Raw genomic sequence first — 19,674 nt, forward strand, 5'->3', positions numbered from 1 at the left:
GACTTGACTTGACTTGACTTGACTTGAACAGACATAGCATGAGCAGACTTGACACAAACAGACTAGACTCACCAACAGCGGGTTAAATACATTCAATACACGACGAGGGCACAATGGGAACATGAAGCTACTTATAGAAAACAAGGAGGGTCACATGACATGAACAAACCAATGGGGAACAAGACACATGACTAAGACTACCAATCAGAACATGACACATACACAAGGCAGAGAGACATGAGGCAAGGGAAGCATGACACTAACATGGACCATGAAACAATTACAAAATAAAAGACATGGAAAACATGAACATGAAACAAAACACCACATTACAGACTGATACTCGAGCCAACGCTGCTCTAACTGTCGACTAGCAGTGGGAGTCAGATTGCCCCCTAGTGGATGGCTAAAGATTTGTTAACTCATATTCATAAATTCTCAAGAGAACGTCTCTGAATTAACTGATGCTCGCGCCCCCCCTTAACAGGTGCTGGCGCCCCCCTGGGGGGGTGCGCCTCACAGGTTGAAAACCCCTGAATCAGGTCAATACTTGCTGCTACTTCCAGTTTCTGTAATCTTTCATTAACAGAAGATGGTTCATGACGGTCTTGTTACAACAAATTCCAATGTCAAACAACCCTTTCTTATCGCACATCTACTTCTGTCAGGACCACTATCGTCAAAGATGATTGACAATTAGCATACAGTTTGGATTGGCGGTATGGTTCTGTTCTGGGCAAGAACTCCCTGCGCATCCATGCAGCCTAGCATGGATGAGAGCAGCGATAACCCCCCCAGGGTAAACAGAACAGAACTAACATAAATGTTTTGCAGATATTGTTAAAGTTCAATAATTTTATGTACACATTTTAGAATTAGAATGATTCAAAGGATAATCAGAAGGCTGAATCCTGACTGACAGAGGAGCTGGGGGTGGAGGAGGGTAATTAGCTATTGAGCAATGTGAAAACCGCTGATAACACTGAGGGACCTTATTTATGAATGCTTAGATAGGTGTCGTATTCCTATAGGTAGATGGGGATCAGCTGATGTGAGCTTGACTGACGTGACCTGCCAGAACTAACGCTACACTTGATTTTCATTGGTACATACCTCTTATTGAGAATATTTCCTAGTGCACAGAAATACTGATGTCAGTTGGATGTTATTAGAAGATCTCTCTAGACACTTCACTCGCCATTTCATTGATCAGCTAGATCATTATTTCTGGACTGTAAGAGGATCATGAGAACATATCTTAATGGCCTCAGATCTATTGTGGCATGACTAGCTTGTTTAAACAATTTGCTGGAGAGATCTGCCGACTGTCCATTTATCTTGCTTCTCTTTCTGTTGTGGTGTTCACTTTTCCTCACAGTTGAGCCAGCCAAGGTAACGTTACTGGGCTCTTTTGAAGCCATAGAGGGAGAGGAGATCAATCTGCTCTGTTACACTTCCTCTAGTAATCCTCCGGTCCACATCCGCTGGTGGCTCGGGTTCAGGGAGCTCAACAGTACGGATGTTACCATCTCTGAGGTATTTAACCTAACACTTTACAGTCAAAATCGAGGATGTGAAACTATTCTCTTACAAAAATGGCCATAATTTTTGACCATTGTTTTGTACATTATTGACACAGACTTTACCTTTTCTGATCCACTTCGGCTCTTTTCAGCATTTTTTTAAAAATTTGACACTGTTTCTGTGTCTTGCTTTTGATAGGTCCATCTAAACCCTTTCACAAACCATTATGCCAACAACGAAAAGCTTTGTGAGGAAGTTAGAGCAAGTTATTTATTTTTCATTGGCTCAAGTTAAAAGATATAGATGTGAATCATTACCCTACATTTTTTTAATTGAATGAATGAAAAAAAAAATTCAGTGTAGTTACTACATAATATTTAGTGAGATCAGGGGCTTTTAGAGTCCCTCTCTTTTTTTTTTTTATCTCGCTCTCTTCCTCTCCAGAGGTTAATTTGAATGAAACATAAGTGAATAAATGCCGACCTAATAAATGTTCATTTGGAGGTGTTTTACATCTGATCTTACATTTAAATGCTGGTGTTAATTTATTATTTTCTTTTTTTTTCCCTCAGAGCTAGAGCTTTTCATGATATATGTATATATTTGTATTAGTTTGGCCATAATTAACCATGAAGCCAGGGTCAACCCTCTAAGCAGGTGTCAATTAGAGCTTAGCAAATGAGCAGAATTAAAAACTTTGCCAATTAAAATAATGAAAATGATCAAGGCAAAGCTCCTTTTCAACACTTTCCCCAGAAGGACATGTAGAAATCAGTGTTTATAGTCAATTTGTGTCACTAATCTATGTATTAAACTCTTAAAAACATTTCAAAACCTTGGCTTTGCTAAGTTTGCCTCACTTAAATATGTTTATGGTCATTTAGTGAGATTATAAGAGCCACAATGGACGCCAACGCATTTGTCAAAATGATTTTCTTTGCATTTAATGATCAAATCACATGAACTACAGTATATCTGATTAAAAAATTGATGCACAAGGCCAGTTTCAAGAATGTCTACCATTAAAGAGACAGTAAATCACGGTAGCATAATTTAATGTTTCCACTCTTGTTTGCAAAGAGTACACTTTTCCTTATAAGAGCCCTTTACACAGACCATATATTATGCTCAATAAAAATGAAAGGTCTCATGAAATATTTGTGTTGCAGGGGGATAATGGTGGGATGATGACGATGTCTAACTTGACGCATAAAGTGTCACGTGAGGACAACGGTCTTTCTCTGACTTGTGAGGCGTTCAACAAAGGCACCCACTTCTCTAGCGTTCGGTCTGAAGAGCTCATTGTTTACTGTGAGTGACCACTAACATTTTTATCTAACATTCAGGTAGAATGATCCCTGATAAATTCATTAATTCTGTTGCTTAACTACCAAGGTGATTGGTTTGATTCCCAAGAACTTTATTTTTTAAAGAAATTAATACTTATTTTCAACATGGATGCATTAGATTGATCAAAAGTGACAAGACATTTAACATTTCACAAAAAAATTCAATTTCAAATAAATGCTGTTCTTTTGAACTCTCTGTTCATCAAAGAATCCTGAAAAAATATATGTTGCCGTTTCCACAAAAATATTAAGCAGCACAACTGTTTTTAACATTGATAATAGTAAGACATGTTTCTTGAGCAGCAAATCAGCATATTAGAATGATTTCTGACGGATCATGTGACACTGAAGACTGGAGTAAGGATGCTGAAAATTCAGCTTTGAGCACAGGAATACATTACATTTTTAAATATATATTTTTTAAATAAAACAGTTATTTTAAATTGAATTAATATTTCACAATATTACTGTTTTTACTGTATTTTATTTGAATAAATGCAGCCTTGGTGAGCGTAAGAGACTTCTTTCAAAAATATTTAACAATTATTACAGATCCCAAACGTTTGAACAGTAGTGTATTTTGAGAGAAATGTATACCATGAGCCCATTATAACGTTATCTAAACTAAATGTACATTTAATAATGTGCTTTTTTGCAAATACACAGCTAAATACAATATTACTAAGTCCAAGACTCCCAATGGGATTTTGCTGTACATCTGATTAATTCACATACATAGACTGCAGAGTATTGCCCCTTGGTCCACAAAACACAGGCAATACATGTACATTTCTGGTGAATTTTGCTCCAAAATTACTCCAAAAGTCATTTTTAATGCTGAGAAGTGTGCAATAATTGATGTCTTCTGATGTGGATCTGTACAAAAAGAGCAGAAGTTGTGCATGAGGGCTCAATTAAAGCTCTTTGTAGAAGCAGGAAAGTGCCAAATGTTTGCATAGGCTGATGGGCAGTTTGGCAATCTATCTGAGACCTTTTTTAATGTCTGTATTAGGTTTCGACTGGCAGCCGGTGATCACTAAGTCATTACCTTGTTAGAGTCAGTCTCTGGCGCTGTCAATATGTGGCCAGTTGAAAGAAAAAAAACTTTACGGCGATTGTGAGCAGATCAGTTGTAGTTTTTTACCAGCTAAGCCAAATGATATGGCTCAGCTTTTATTTCTAAAGAAATTCAGCTATAAAACTACAGTGTTTGTGAGAGGAGGACTGGTCTGTTTCGAGTTTTATAGGTTTTCAGTTTTGTCGGATGGTCCCTGCGGGGACCTAACGCATGTCGGGCAAACAAAAAGATTTCACAGCTGGTGAACGCTGTTACTGTGAAGGCCTTTATCGAATATTCATAGTCTATTTTTGCGATATTACTCCAAGGGGAAGTTTTTGAAATTATTCTTCTTTATATAAAATGTCCAGGTGAAATAACATTGTGAATTGCCATGACTTTTATGAAGCTTGATTTTTTTTTCTCTCTCTCTCAGGCTGAAGGGAGTTGAACAGGCTCCTAAAAAGGCTGAATTTGGTGGAATGTCCCGAACCAGTAAACTGTCCCTCACTCTTGAGTCCCATCACTGGAAGAAAAGGATCACCTGTCAGGCCTTCAGTAACGTGCTGTCCGAGGGTGTCAACAACTTCTACACTCTCAATGTGCTCTGTGAGTTTTCTGAACACGTTTGAATGGGATTAATTTGATAAATAATATAGTCAGCTGACAGTCCTGTAAAAACACAATGTCATAATATAGTCAACAAAAATAATTGTTCATGAATGATTGCACGTCAGTAGATAATCAATTAAAAATTTGCTAGAGCTGAGTAAATCTTTGAATAGACATTGCAAAAAGTGGCCTTAGACGTCAATACTAAACCTTGTTTGCTTTATTTCCGTGTTACTGTATATAAGTCATTTTACAAATGGTTTTGTCACCCTCTACACAATAAATAAAACTTATTTAGTTAATTGCCAAATAAATAAATACATTAATTATTCGTTTATTTATTTATTTATTAATAATGGGATCATTTATTAATTTTTAATAAATAAATAAATAAAATAAAATAAATGATGGGATAAATGTAGTATTTATTATCCCTTATGTCCAATAAATGGGTTAATACAATAAAGTATCCCATTATTCATTCATTCATTCATTCATTCATTCATAAATTGCACACTTTATTTATTTATTTTATGCTATATTTGAGATAATGATTAAGTAAACCATCCCATCCCACAAATTAATAATTAACAGGATAATAAATAAACAAAAGTATTTATTTATTTATTTAGAATTAATAAACCAAACAAACAAACAAATAGTACTTTTAATAATTTATTATCTCATTAATTACTTGAATTTGTTAATTTAATTACTTAACTAATTTAATTTGTGTTCTTTTGTGTTCTTATTTCATCCATTTTTATAATTGATAATTGATCATTGTAATTGATAGCCTTAGTTTTAACATGGGTTTGGTTTCTGTAGCTTTCTGTTATTTTGCTCTGGCAAGTATTCTGATGTATGTTTGAATGAGTCTATACCTGCTAATATGTATGGCGAGTATGTGGTATGATGTGTGCATGTGTGTCTTTGTGTCTGCAAAATGATTATGGTTTGACTTTGATCTTGTTTTGTCTGATCCAGCCAGCCACCTCTTCAAAGCCTAACACACTTTGTGAGCGTGACGGAATGTCACTGTGTATCTCTGTGTGTGTGTGTGTGTGTGTGCACACTCTTTGTCTGTTTCAGAACCTCCACAGTCTGTGATTTAAATATCTGTCTGTGTAAGAACAGACCATAAATTATCACTTTGCCTGCTTTATTGTCTTATATTAAGATAATATTTCATCTTTCACTTTCTTAGTGTTTGTGAATATATTTTAGCTTGTGTGTGTGTGTCTGCTTGTAGATGTAAGCAAATCGTTTGTGTTAAAATCTGCATTTGAATCCTCATTTGCTCTGAAATTACACAATGTACATTAATGAGACAAACACATAGAAGCCCCCCAGAGAGATCAACAGCACAATAAATCATACGCCTTATTCACAACAGACCAGTGCAGCGCCAGACGTTAGAGAGGATAACGACTCAAAATCTGCTGCTTTCTGAAATCAGTTCTCATGAGCATAATGCAAAATTAACTTTTTGCCACATGTGAACTGAGAAAATGTTACTAGCTGTAAATTGTGAATTTCAGAACATATTTTGAACGTTTCTTCAGTAGATCATCTGTATCTCCTGGACTTGTTTAACATCAAAACAATATAATATTGTACTTGTATTGCAGTTTCAACTGTGTGTGTGTGTGTGTAAAATGTATAATTGAATTAGGATTTAATATTTAAAATAAATAAGAAAGTGTGCCAATGAAAAATATTCAATATTAAAATATTGAAAATATTTTGGTTTGTTTTTTAATCAATTATAAATATGATATTAATTTCAAACTGAAGCATCAGTGTTTATATCTCTAATTCATAGGGTGTTAATGGCAGTGCAGAGTAAGTGTTAGTCTTTAATTAGAGTTGCTAATGTATTTACTTATTTGTTAGATATGTTGCTTATGTACAGTGTGGTGCGACAAGCACTTTGCTTGGTTTAACTGTTGTGCTCATTGTCAAGTTTAGAAATAGGGTTCCTTACATATTAGCACCTTCAAATGAATGTGATGTATCTGTGTGTGTGTCATTCAGTTCCTCCGGAGTTTTCGGATGAGCAGCCCGATCAGGTCCCAGTCATTGAGGATGAAACCGCCGAGCTTCCTGTCAAAGTCTCCGCCAATCCAGATGAAATCACTTGCGAGTGGATTTTTCAGGGCGAGAAGCTTGTGAAAGGTAGCAGACAGTTCTACATGACATTACGAACCATGTCACCCTCACAGGCGCTCTAAACACAAACAGACGTAAACACACATTGCCATATGCATTCTGAATAAAACATCGATGGTTTCTGGCACAGCACCTTGGCAGATGTGATCTCGTGCTAATGTATGCAGCCTAAATGAGCGTCGCTGTCGCTCTGAATGCAACACAGCGCTTGCGGTCTTCATCTCCGTGCTGAAAGCTTCTCTAAGCAGTCTTGTGTCGAGGTCCTTGCGGTATTCCTTTAAAGAGGTTTCTCTGGGGGAAGGGTTTTAGCGGATAAGCCAGCTGTTTCAGTGTGTATATATGTGCAGGATTTGAATAGTTCCTTTTTGTGTTTGGTTTTGTGGATTTGTATTGTCCCAGCTCTGTGATTCACTTGTTCTGTGTGGGTTGTGTCACGTCTGTATGTTTGTGACAGAAAGAGATCCTCGTTATCACTTCGACGACTGGACCCTGGAAATCGTGAACGTTTCTCGGCAAGACGGGGGCGAATACATCATAGAGTGTTCCAACGCTGAGGGGAAGAACCGCACAAAGCTCAAGCTGGATGTACAGTGTGAGGAACTCAAAACTAACTCTGACACCTCAGCCTAACTAGGCAAATACCTGCAAATGAGGATTTTTTTTTAAAATTGGCCTTTTTTAATTACAATATATATATGCAAATTTATTTATGGTTTTAGTTAAGGCTAATAACCCTGAATTATTTAATAATATTACATATAAATAATACATATATGCAAAATATAATATATAATGTTACATTATATTTTGCATATATGTATTATTTATATGTAATATTATTAAATAATTTGGGGTTATTAGCCTTAACTAAAACCATAAACAAATTTGCATTACTTAAAACATATAATAAAATATTATTATTATTAATAATAATAATAATAATAACAATAATAATATTAATCTTTTTAGATACTAATTACAAAATGACAAGTATAGGCACCCAAAATGTCTTGACAGTGTTGACAGTCATGGATGGTTGGGAGACAAACTCCCAACTAAAAAAACTAAAAAGAAAGATGACACAGAGTCAACATCTTTACTAATAACCACTAATGCCACATATGTTGAATATTGAATATGTATAAATGCTAATTAATCTAATAAGGATGTATTTTCACAGTACTGTGAGAAGCCTCTTTTAAGGTTAAAATGCCATCAGTCGGGATCGTGTGAAATATTTTTTCCTCAGTACAAATGACCACAAATTTGTTCTCTACGCTGTTCTCAATATTTGTACCACATGTTTATTTGCCAATTCAAACCCACTCACAGACGTACACACACTTGAAAGTGAAACGAAGAAAAAGAGAGGGACACAGGGAGAAAAGAAAGAGCACTCCCACTTCCTTAATGATTTAATAATAGCACTCCTTCAAATCTAGGCCTGCATGTTCCTGCAAATCCTTCTGCACTAATGGATCTCCACGTCCTCATACAATAGCATCTGACAGTGCTAGAGATTCATTATGTATGGGCCATTTGAATAGCTTTTACCAGTGGTGCTGTTTTCCATGTAGGCCCCCCTCTTTCTGCCCATTAGGAACAATGCAGAGGAGGATTGTACACGCCAACATGCCAGAGATTACGCTGGTGGTAATGGCCCACTTGGTTGAGGATATGATCCTCCTGGGGGCTGGGATGGAGATGAGGCAGAGGAGTTTGCTGTACGTGCCTGAGACAACCATTTTAGGTCCACTTTTCTAGGAACTTCAATACAACTTATTTTCCTGTATGTGAGGACACTCAAAGCAGTGATATTTCATGTTTTAATTTTTTTTTATGTTTTATAGTTATGTAGTTTGTCATAGTTGTTATATATTTTTTATTTTTATCTTTTATAATTATAGTTATTGTATTTATAGTCAAAGCAGTGATATTTCGTTATTAGATTTTTTTTTTCAATTTCATTATTAGATTTCCCAATTCTTGATGTAAGATGTGAACTAAATTTGTTGCTATTCCTGTACAAACTGAATGAGTTTATATGCAGTTAACCATGAAACATTCTCGCTAAGTATTCACTTAATTATTGAATATAAGTTGCCTTGTCAAGGATGCGTATATTTCTGTATCTGTCTTTGAAATAGAGGTTTATTAGAGCTCTGGGAGAAATAACCTGTATTGCTAACCGGCATAAATGTAATTAATATTGACAAATTAATAGCAATTCTGTTATCGTATCAGCACGGATGATCTGTGTAGGCCTTAGCTGGTCAGTGCAATCATCTAGATATATAATTGCTCAGCTATAAAAATAGTTATACATAGTTGAATGAAATCAGCTTCTTAGTTTTTTTTAGATCTACTTTGCTTCCGCATATGCACTTCTTCATTAGTGTTCTCTGATCCCTTTTAATAATACAGTTGTCCTGACAGAGTGTGACAGATACTTTTTGAGGCGGCGTTAATTCTGTAGCCATTCGAGAGCGTTGTTAATTTGCCTCAGTAAGCATTACCTCTTATATTCTAACATGTGCGGCCTGTGCTGTAGCGACGGCGTCTTGAAGACTGTTCGCAACAAGCCATGGAGGAATACATGAGGGTTTGAAATAACCGTAATAGGGACGACATTACAATAGACCTTGATTGTTAAGGCTTTTTTTCACTGCCTGTGAATAATTCATCGTTATTAGATTTTTTTTTTCAATTTCATTATTAGATTTTTTTTTATATTTTTGTTTTGATATTTTTTATATTTATAGCAAATGCAGCAATTCGATTTTTAAAAATGTTTTTGTTTATTTTTATATTTTATAAATATACTTATTCTTAGTCAAAATATTTGTGATTTTATTTGTTTTTGTATATTGTTTGTTTGTGTATTTTAGATGATCGATTTAACTTTTTTTTCTGGGATATTCGATACAAACTTGCTTCCATGCATATGAGGACGGTCAAAGCAGGGACATTTTTATTTTTGTTTGTAATCATATATGTGGTTTTATAGTTATAATATAGTTATATATTTATATTATACTACATTTGCTATTTTTATATTTATATCATTTAATTTTTTTAAACTTTTGTTATATTTTTATTTTGATATTTTATAAATATAATGTTTATTTATGGCAAATGCCATAAAAATATTTAGTTTTATTGATATTTTATAAATATGAATGAATTTATTTATAGTCAAAGGATGTTTGATTTTATTAGTTTTTTAAATATTTAGTTTTTTGATTTGTCATATTTTGTAAGATAGATAGGATAGGTTTATAATATTTATTTTAAATAATATTTTATTTGCACTTCCTAATTTGTTGAGGCATTCACATTGAGCTTATGAATGTTTTGTTTAAATTTTTTTTTAAACGTGAGAGGTGATAAATTATTGAAGTATAGGAGTGCATAAAATAAAGAATTAGGGATTTAATTGATAAGAAACCACTAAAGACAAGTAACTGTTGGTGGTACAGCTCCATCTGGGTTTATTTACACATGAAAACAAGCAACAAATAAAAAGATAATGCTGGGGCCAAAATTGAGTTACTGTATGCAGCAAGTTATGGAAAGCACAGCAATGGTTTTAATAGTGAAAACCTTCTGAGAGTCACAGACTTATAGATATTGTGTAAAATTAGACCTATATACAGGTTTTATTGCACATCATGAAATAATTAGCCATACATTTTGTCCACAGCCTTTATACAAACCCAATTCTTGATGTAAGATGTGAACTAAATTTGTTGCTATTCCTGTACAAACTGAATGAGTTTATATGCAGTTAACCATGAAACATTCTCGCTAAGTATTCACTTAATTATTGAATATAAGTTGCCTTGTCAAGGATGCGTATATTTCTGTATCTGTCTTTGAAATAGAGGTTTATTAGAGCTCTGGGAGAAATAACCTGTATTGCTAACCGGCATAAATGTAATTAATATTGACAAATTAATAGCAATTCTGTTATCGTATCAGCACGGATGATCTGTGTAGGCCTTAGCTGGTCAGTGCAATCATCTAGATATATAATTGCTCAGCTATAAAAATAGTTATACATAGTTGAATGAAATCAGCTTCTTAGTTTTTTTTAGATCTACTTTGCTTCCGCATATGCACTTCTTCATTAGTGTTCTCTGATCCCTTTTAATAATACAGTTGTCCTGACAGAGTGTGACAGATACTTTTTGAGGCGGCGTTAATTCTGTAGCCATTCGAGAGCGTTGTTAATTTGCCTCAGTAAGCATTACCTCTTATGTTCTAACATGTGCGGCCTGTGCTGTAGCGACGGCGTCTTGAAGACTGTTCGCAACAAGCCATGGAGGAATACATGAGGGTTTGAAATAACCGTAATAGGGACGACATTACAATAGACCTTGATTGTTAAGGCTTTTTTTCACTGCCTGTGAATAATTCAAACAGGAAGTGCAGACACACAGTATCGAGACTTAAATAAAGGCAAGTCTGGCATCAACACATCCGGATGTCGAAAATCAACGTTCATTCTTACATGTAGCACACATTATATGAAGCACAAGATAACATTCACAGTTGACTGGAAAAGAGTGTGATGTGAGTATGTTGTTACGCTAATGACACAAATGACTTTGTTATCTTGATAGTTTATAAACATTTTTATTCATAGCCAAAAGATGGTTGATTTTTTTTTCCAATGTATTTTTTTTATGATAGATACAACTTTTCTGTTATTGTTGTTGCCTGAGGCTTGCTTCCCTGCATGTAAGGATGGTCAAAGCAGTGATGTTTCATTTTTTAATCATATTTATTATTCCATTTTATTTTTGTTTTATAGTTATAATGTAGTTAAATCATTTTATATTATATTGTGATATTTTATAAATACAATGTATATTATATAGCAAATGCAGAGGTATTTGATTAAATTATTTTGTTTTATTTTGATATATACTATTGATACTGTTACTATTGATTTTATATTTATTCATTAACATAGCAGCAGTTTATTAACTAAAACTGAAACTATTCAAATCATTTTCGTAAATTTAAATAAAGCAAAAATATATTATAATTATATGATTAATAATAAATAATAATAAAATAAGTTTAGCAAACTGTCCAAAACTAAAGCTAAATTGAAATGTTATAATACTAATGATAATGATAATAATAATAATGACAAAAGCACATAAAATTACGAAATCTAAAATGAAAACTGAAAATATAAAATAAAGAAAATTCTAAATATTAATTCTCTATAATAAATTATTTAATTACTATCAAACACTATTAATTATGCATTATAGAATTATTACTGTTACCTTTTATATTATAATAATAATTGTAAAATGTAACCCTGGACCACAAAACCAGTCTTAAGTCGCTGGGGAATATTTGTAGCAATAGCCAAAAATACATTGTATGGGTCAAAATTATAGATTTTTATTTTATGCCAAAAATCATTAGGATATTACAGTTTTTCCAATTGCTAACATCCCTTTGTCCAATCTGTAGTCTTCAAAACTCTATACACAATTAGCACAACATCCGTCTGTGGTGACCATACCATTAACACAATTTGTGTTGTTTTCACACAATATTCAGTCAATTAACACGTTTCTAAAATGCTTACATTTTTACCCCATACCAAAATAATGGATCTTTCTTAGCTTTTTTTACAAAAGCTTAGACACAGCATGTCAGAAATCAAGACCTAATATTCCAAACTTTAAATATAGTGTAAAGCCTCTTGAAATAAATCTTTATATATAAAATATTGTAACAACTGATAAGCATTTTTAAGTAACATATCACTGAAATATTTTTTTTGATGCAGAACAACACAAATAATCAAAGAGAGAAAAAAATAATGCCTGGGAGAAGAAGAGGAATAGTTGTAGGAGGGAGAGGAGTATTTTTTAACTTGAGCCAATGAAAAATAAATAACTTGCCCTAACACATGTGGAACCTATGAAAGCTTATTTCTGCCATGGAATATAAAGGGTAAAGGGTAATTGTGACTTTTTTTATCTCAAAGTTCTGACTTTTATTTCTTGCAACTGTGAATTTATCTCACAATTCTGATCAAGTCTGAATTGCAAGATATAAACTCGCAATTTCAAGAATAGAAGCCCAAATTGTGAGATAAAAAGTCGACAATTACCATTTTAACTTTTTTATTCTGTGACGGAAACAAGCTTGCATAGTAACCAAAGGCCATGTATGTTGGGATTTTTGTTGATCACTGGCATCGGCTACCATGGGGGCACCATCCGCATCCCCCACCCACTGGAAAGCAATTTAAATCAAGGTTCCAATTGAATTTCTGTGTTGGGGACCCTATTTTTTTCTATTGTGCATTCTATAAAGTTATGACATATGTTGCCAAGAATGAACACATTCAACACTTAAAAATGTAAAATAGGTTTCAGTTGAAGGTAACTAAACTACAAAAAAACAATGGATGTTTATATTGTCTGTATGCAGGTAGAACTGAAACATGACAGGTAATTCAGTTTTTGTAAAGTCATCAGCTGTTAGTATTTTGACAGTCACTGTGCTATGATTTGTTCCTGTTGGATAGAAAAGTAGGGCGAATGTTTTGACCGAATGACTCGATTTTGAATCGGGTTTGCTGTGTTTTAATAGAGTTAGTATGTAGAAAAGGGTATTCAGCATTTTGAAATGTAGAGTTTGTATTTATTTAACAAAATTTGGTTTTGACCAGAAAATGAACTATTTGGCTAATTGTGTCATGTAGGTGTGTTGCTGTGTTAAGAGTTTAGAAAAAGTACTGATAAACGCTTGTTAGCAATTGAAAAAAAAACTGTAAGTAAAGATCATGTTCCATGAAGATATTTAGTAAATTTCCTACCGTAAATATATTAAAACTTCATTTTTGATTAGTAATATGCATTGCTAAGAACTTCATTTGGACATCTTTAAAGGTGATTTTCTCAATATTTAGATTTTTGTTTTTGCACTCTCAGATTTCAAATAGTTGTATCTCGGCCAAATATTGTCCTATCCTAACAAACCATACATAAATGGAAAGCTTATTTATTCAGCTTTCAGATGATGTATAAATCACAGTTTCGACAAATTGACCCTTATGACTGGTTTTATGGTCCAGGGTCACATATGTATTATAAGATACAATACAATAGATTATTATCTTATTTTGATGCTATTTTTGAATGGTTTCCAGATGCCCCTACTGTTCATATGAAGTCTGATCCTGTGTATGTGAACGTGGGAGACACCGCTGACTTACTGTGTGTCGCTGATGCCAACCCCATCAGCTACAGTATGTTTTCCTGGAAGTGGATGGTGAGCGATGTCTTTGTCATTTCTGTTTTGCTTTCTCTTTTGCTTATTCTCATCCTTTTCCCACTATATTGTCCTTTGTTAGCTCCGCTCACTCACTATCTCTCTTATTTATCACCTCTATTTATCTCTCGCATCTCTCCTCTTTGTCTCTACCTCCCTCTTTCTCTCTGACTTCTCTTTTCTAAGCATGTGTCACAGCTTCTCTGTAACAAAGGTGCTATATTTTACCCTTCTTCTAACTATAACAATGTCTCACCTTTATGCTTAATACTTCTGGCCTAAATGGAGAAAAATAGCTTTCATTAAAGCTTCCTTTCCAAAGGCCTCATTTCTCAGTGTTAGGCGCAATTGGGGACGTTTCCGACCATTTCAGCATCGATAGGGCCCCACGTTCTTAGTGTCTGCGATATCTCAAGCCACCCTCTTTTTCTGTCTGGTTTTATGTGCGTAAGTGGGAAAATGGATGTTGGTATGAAGTCGTTGCCCTTTTTTGGCTTTTTCTAACTTTTTGTTTGTGAGTTTGTGGCTTTTCTATGGGTTCTACAGGTGTGTGTGTGTGTATGTGTGTTTTATATATAGGGTGAAGGGGAAGTCGATGATCTGGGAGAGGAGAGTGAAGATGAAGGCACTGGTTTGTTAACTCTTTACGAGGTGACCCGTGACCGGGCAGGTTTTTACAAGTGTACAGCGGACAACGGCATAGCGCCTCCTGGCAGTGTGGAAGGACAGCTCATCGTACGCTGTGAGTTCTGCTAGTCACACTATACAGCATAACTGTGTTAAGAGAGATATTAACTAGAAAGTCCAGACTTTTCTTTTGAGAACAATGAAAATGAATGTGGCCAGGAAGTGTCAAGCTTCAAAAAGAACGATAAAAGTATAATCGAAGTAGTCCATATGACCAGTGGTTATCGTCAACAAAAATGGCTGATGAAAATGGTTGTTTTTTAAATTGTGTTAAATGACGAAACATGTTTAAATGAATATATAAACTGTTGGAATACTTTTAATTTTGCACTTTCTCATCAACTAAATTGAATACATTTTAGTTTGAGTGAAACTGATAAAAAAAAAACCGAATATGAGAGGATTAAATACTGACTAAATATTAAGGATATTTTTGTGACGATTAAAACAAAAACTGTTTAAAAATGAGCACTGTATATCACTTGAATGCTATTGAAGCTATACTGTAGCTTTGTGTGAGGAACAGTAAATTGTGTTAAATGATGAAACATGTTTAAATGAATATATAAACTGTTGGAATACTTTTAATTTTGCACTTTCTCATCAACTAAATTGAATACATTTTAGTTTGAGTGAAACTGATTAAAAAAAACGAATATGAGAGGATTAAATACTGACTAAATATTAAGGATATTTTTGTGACGATTAAAACAAAAACTGTTTAAAAATGAGCACTGTATATCACTTGAATGCTATTGAAGCTATACTGTAGCTTTGTGTGAGGAACAGACTGCAGTTGTATTCAGTAGTAACTTAAAACATAATCTCTTACAAAAATATAACAAAATAAACACTACCGTTCAAAGTATGAGGTTGGTAAGTTTTTTTTTTTTTTTTAAGAAAGTACTACTTTTAATCAGCAAAGACGCATTTAGTTTATCTGAGGTGGCAGTAAAGACATGAATAATGTTACAAATAAATCCATTTCAAATAAATGCTGTTTGTTTGAATTTTTTATTCATCAGAGGGTCCTGAAGAAATGTCATGTTTCCACAAAAATATCAAGCAGCACATTAACATTGATAATAATGAGAAAGGTTATATTAGAATGATTTCTGAGAATTATGTGACACTGAACTAGAACTATTATGTGATTACTGACTAGAGTAATGATGCTGAAAATTCAGCTTTGCATCACATGAATAAATTACATTTTAATATATTAATATTGATTGCATGTTGCAGTTTTCATTGTATTTTTTTATTCAAATAAATGCAGCCTTGGTAAACATAAGAGACTTATTTCAGAAAACATTTCTTTCACACTTATTTCAAAACAGACACAGACACACACACACACACACACACACACACACACATATGTGATTACTGACTAGAGTAATGATGCTGAAAATTCAGCTTTGCATCACATGAATAAATTACATTTTAATATATTAATATTGATTGCATGTTGCAGTTTTCATTGTATTTTTTTATTCAAATAAATGCAGCCTTGGTAAACATAAGAGACTTACTTCAGAAAACATTTCTTTCACACTTATTTCAAAACAGACACAGACACACACACACACACACACACACACACAAACAGTACTATACTATATTCAATAAACAGTGCACTGATGATAAGGCATCTGGTCTGAGCAAGGGTTTGTCTAATTGTAAATGAGTACTGGTCTTTTAAACACTTGTTCTATATTTCTGCAGTTGCTCCAGAGCTTCAGAAGGGGCCTCAGTGGAGGAAGGTGGCCAGCCGAGGGGACGGCAGCAGCGATGCAAATGTGGTTTGTCAGGCACGAGGCGTTCCTCGTGTCCACTTCACCTGGGCAAAAAAAGGATTCCCTTTAGACCTCGGCAACCCCAGGTGATCTGCTCTTGTCATTAGTAGCTTCATCCAGCATGGGTTATCATGCTCTGCTGCATGCTCTCTGGTTTGTTGAAGCTACGTCCATTTGAAAACGTCCTATTTAAAAACAATGTCTTTATACACTTCTAAAAAAAGATAACCCACTATAGAGTTATAATTTGAGTATATATGATTATAATTTGCTTAATTTAAAAACAGTATAAATCAATGAGAAGTTACCATATCGATAGCTCTGTAAACACTGTGTGTGTTTTTCAAGAGAGGTGTTGTTCTGCACGTGCAGCAGCCATGATCATGTACTTGCGCGTGTGTGTGGAATGACAGTGCTGTGTGTGTGCATGTGTTTTAGAGCTTGTAATGATTGGTGTTTGTTAGGGCTTGCAAGGCTGCATTGTATTATAGATACTCCTCAAACATTGTTTGTATTCTTCTCCACAAGTTTTGTTTTTTTTTTGTATTCAGTTTTAACCACTTAACAAAGACTCTTGTCATACTTTTACTTCATGGTTAATTTCAGCCTTAGATATGCTATCCATCCATCTGTCACGTAATGTATATATTTATATCAATCTGTATCTGTATCTGTGTAAATGTATTTATATATATATATATATATATATATATATAACAAAGCGTGAAAAATTTAAGGGGGTCTGAATACTTTCCGTACCCACTGTATATATATATATATATATACTGTAAAAACAGTAATATGGTGAAATGTTATTACAATTTAAAATAACAGATTTTTTTGGTTTAATATATTTTTAAATGTAATTTATTCCTGTGATGCAAAGCTGAATTTTCAGCATCATTATTCCAGTCTTCAGTGTCACATGATCCTTCAGAAATCATTCTGATATGCTGATTTGCTGCTCAGGAAACATTTATTATTATTATCAATGTTGATTTGTTTTTTTTTGTTTTTTTGCTGCTTAACGGCATTTATTTGAAATATAAACTTTTGTAACAATATAAATGTCTTTAATGTCATTTTTGCTCAATTTGATGCATCCTTGCTGAATAAAAGTATTAATTGATTTTTTTTTTAAAGTTTTAAATGACAGATTCCACAAAAATATTTAGATAGATGGATGGACAGACGGATAGACAGATAGATAGATAGAGCAGGATTTTTTCATTTGCATTCTGAAGAATGCTTTTCTTTCTAAATAACTATATAGTTATAGATTTGTTGCTTTTGCTGATTTTCAATTCCTTCAGGAAATGCCAAATGCGAATCTGTTTTGATTGTGTTTCAGTACTAAATATCTCATATATGTGTTTTTGTGACTTTATTTTACAGGTACGAGGAGAAGACGGAGGTGACAGCGACCGTCCACACCAGCATTCTGACTGTCATAAACGTGAGTGCAGCGCTGGACTACGCCATCTTCACCTGCACCGCCCACAACAGCATGGGAGTGGACTCTCTCGACATCCAGCTCCTCAGTACCAGTACGTACAAACAGGAAGTGAGCATTTCAGTGCCAAGCTGGAGCGGTCAGCTTCACCTGACTGGTCAGGTCACCTTCTCTTGACCCCTATTGAAAGGTGAACGTGAATTAGCATAATTGTGTGAATAAGTAAAAATGCAATAGATGAAAACAAACAGACACGGGCGTCTGGGTGTCACATTTCTAATCTCCAACTCATAAGCGCACACAAAGATGATGAGCAGAACCATGAAAGAGATTTCTCTCAGCAATGAGATTTTGATTTTCTCGACCTGAGCAGCAATTGTGATATTAATTATTCAGTTGTGGTAATCAACACCCGCTCTTCTTCAGGCTGTCCCTTAATTTACAGAACAATAGGGTCGAACGATCTGTGTACCTCTCTCTCACAATGACCCCCCCCCCCCAATATATATATATATATATATATATATATATATATATATATTTGTTAGTTGTTTGCTGTGTGCTGTCTTTCTGTTGCTCTCTCTGTTTCTCTAAGGTCTGTGGAATTGACTTGGGCAGGCATGTTTAATGTTTATCATAAATACCATGAAATACAATCCAATATCCACCTCTTTTTGTCCACACCACCTCCTCTGTTTTTACTGCCATGAATATTCATAATTAATCTGACACAGCGGTAATAAATTGTATGTGCTTCTTATCATCAGTCGACTGGGGAACGGAATGGTGCAGATTTTTGCTCCCTGCTTTGCGATTTTGGATTGACCCCTTCACCCTCTTCCAAGAGAGCCAACAAGATAATTAACTAGTTTCATAGTGAAGTGTATTATTGATGCATATTTCTTTCTGACTGTAGAGTAGCCTGTTAATAATTTTTTTTGTTGTCTCTATCTGTCTTTCAATCGCACTTAAATAAACATTCTCCGAGCAACGCAATAAGATTCAGGCAGTAGTTGTATTTTTAATGAGCTTGTGTTCTCTCTGTTTCTCTGTGTGTGTCTCAGACCACCCCGATCCCCCATCAGACCTGAAGCTGCTCCGTGTCGATCATAACTCTGTAACTCTGGAATGGATGCCTGGATTTGACGGTGGTTTGACACAGAACTTCCGTGTCAGGTGAAGTTGTCATAAATGCCGCTGTGAGGTGTCTAGAACATGTGGTGTGTGTTGTGGGTATGTTTTATCTCTCAGTCTCTAGTGTGTCACAACACTGCACACATTTCAGTTGGCTGATGTATAAATGTTTTTTATCTAAGTCTATGGCACCGTAATTCCAATATGACTCCCTGATAGGAAAGGCAGGTTTATTTTTTATGTCACAGCTCATAGTAATTCAGTCCTGTCTGGTCCAGAAGTTTGAGACCATGATGAAAGTAAGAAATTCTAAATCTGACTTAAATTAAATAAAAAAATTAATAATAATAAACAACAAATCTTTAAAAATTATATTTAAATCTGAAAACATTATTATTTTTTTTTAGAATTTGAAAAAATTTTAAACAAAAGTTATTATGTAAAATGTATAAGATATATTTAAGGTTCCCATTCAGTCAGTCACGTTCTACGTTACGTCAGTGACTGACGAATTGGGATCTCGCCCGAGAGCCCAATCACCTTCGAGTGTAAACTAAACAAGCCAATGACAGTTGG

At 34.3% G+C, this 19,674-nt stretch overlaps 1 protein-coding gene across 1 annotated transcript in view; it reads left to right on the forward strand.

Annotated features, from left to right (window-relative positions):
- The window catches only part of LOC107582260 (nephrin-like), a 67,923-nt gene that overhangs the window by 40,659 nt on the left and 7,590 nt on the right, over positions 1-19,674 (forward strand). The window contains 12 exon segments of the mRNA XM_016268034.1: positions 1,379-1,536; positions 2,694-2,835; positions 2,920-2,926; positions 4,367-4,539; positions 6,580-6,720; positions 7,169-7,306; positions 13,904-14,025; positions 14,605-14,767; positions 16,441-16,597; positions 17,907-18,058; positions 19,029-19,140; positions 19,318-19,322. Coding sequence (XP_016123520.1) covers positions 1,379-1,536; positions 2,694-2,835; positions 2,920-2,926; positions 4,367-4,539; positions 6,580-6,720; positions 7,169-7,306; positions 13,904-14,025; positions 14,605-14,767; positions 16,441-16,597; positions 17,907-18,058; positions 19,029-19,140; positions 19,318-19,322 — 1,470 coding nt within the window.

This window comes from Sinocyclocheilus grahami, unplaced genomic scaffold (assembly GCF_001515645.1).
Source record: "Sinocyclocheilus grahami isolate Dianchi unplaced genomic scaffold, SAMN03320097.WGS_v1.1 scaffold42.1, whole genome shotgun sequence".
Lineage (NCBI taxonomy): Eukaryota > Metazoa > Chordata > Actinopteri > Cypriniformes > Cyprinidae > Sinocyclocheilus > Sinocyclocheilus grahami.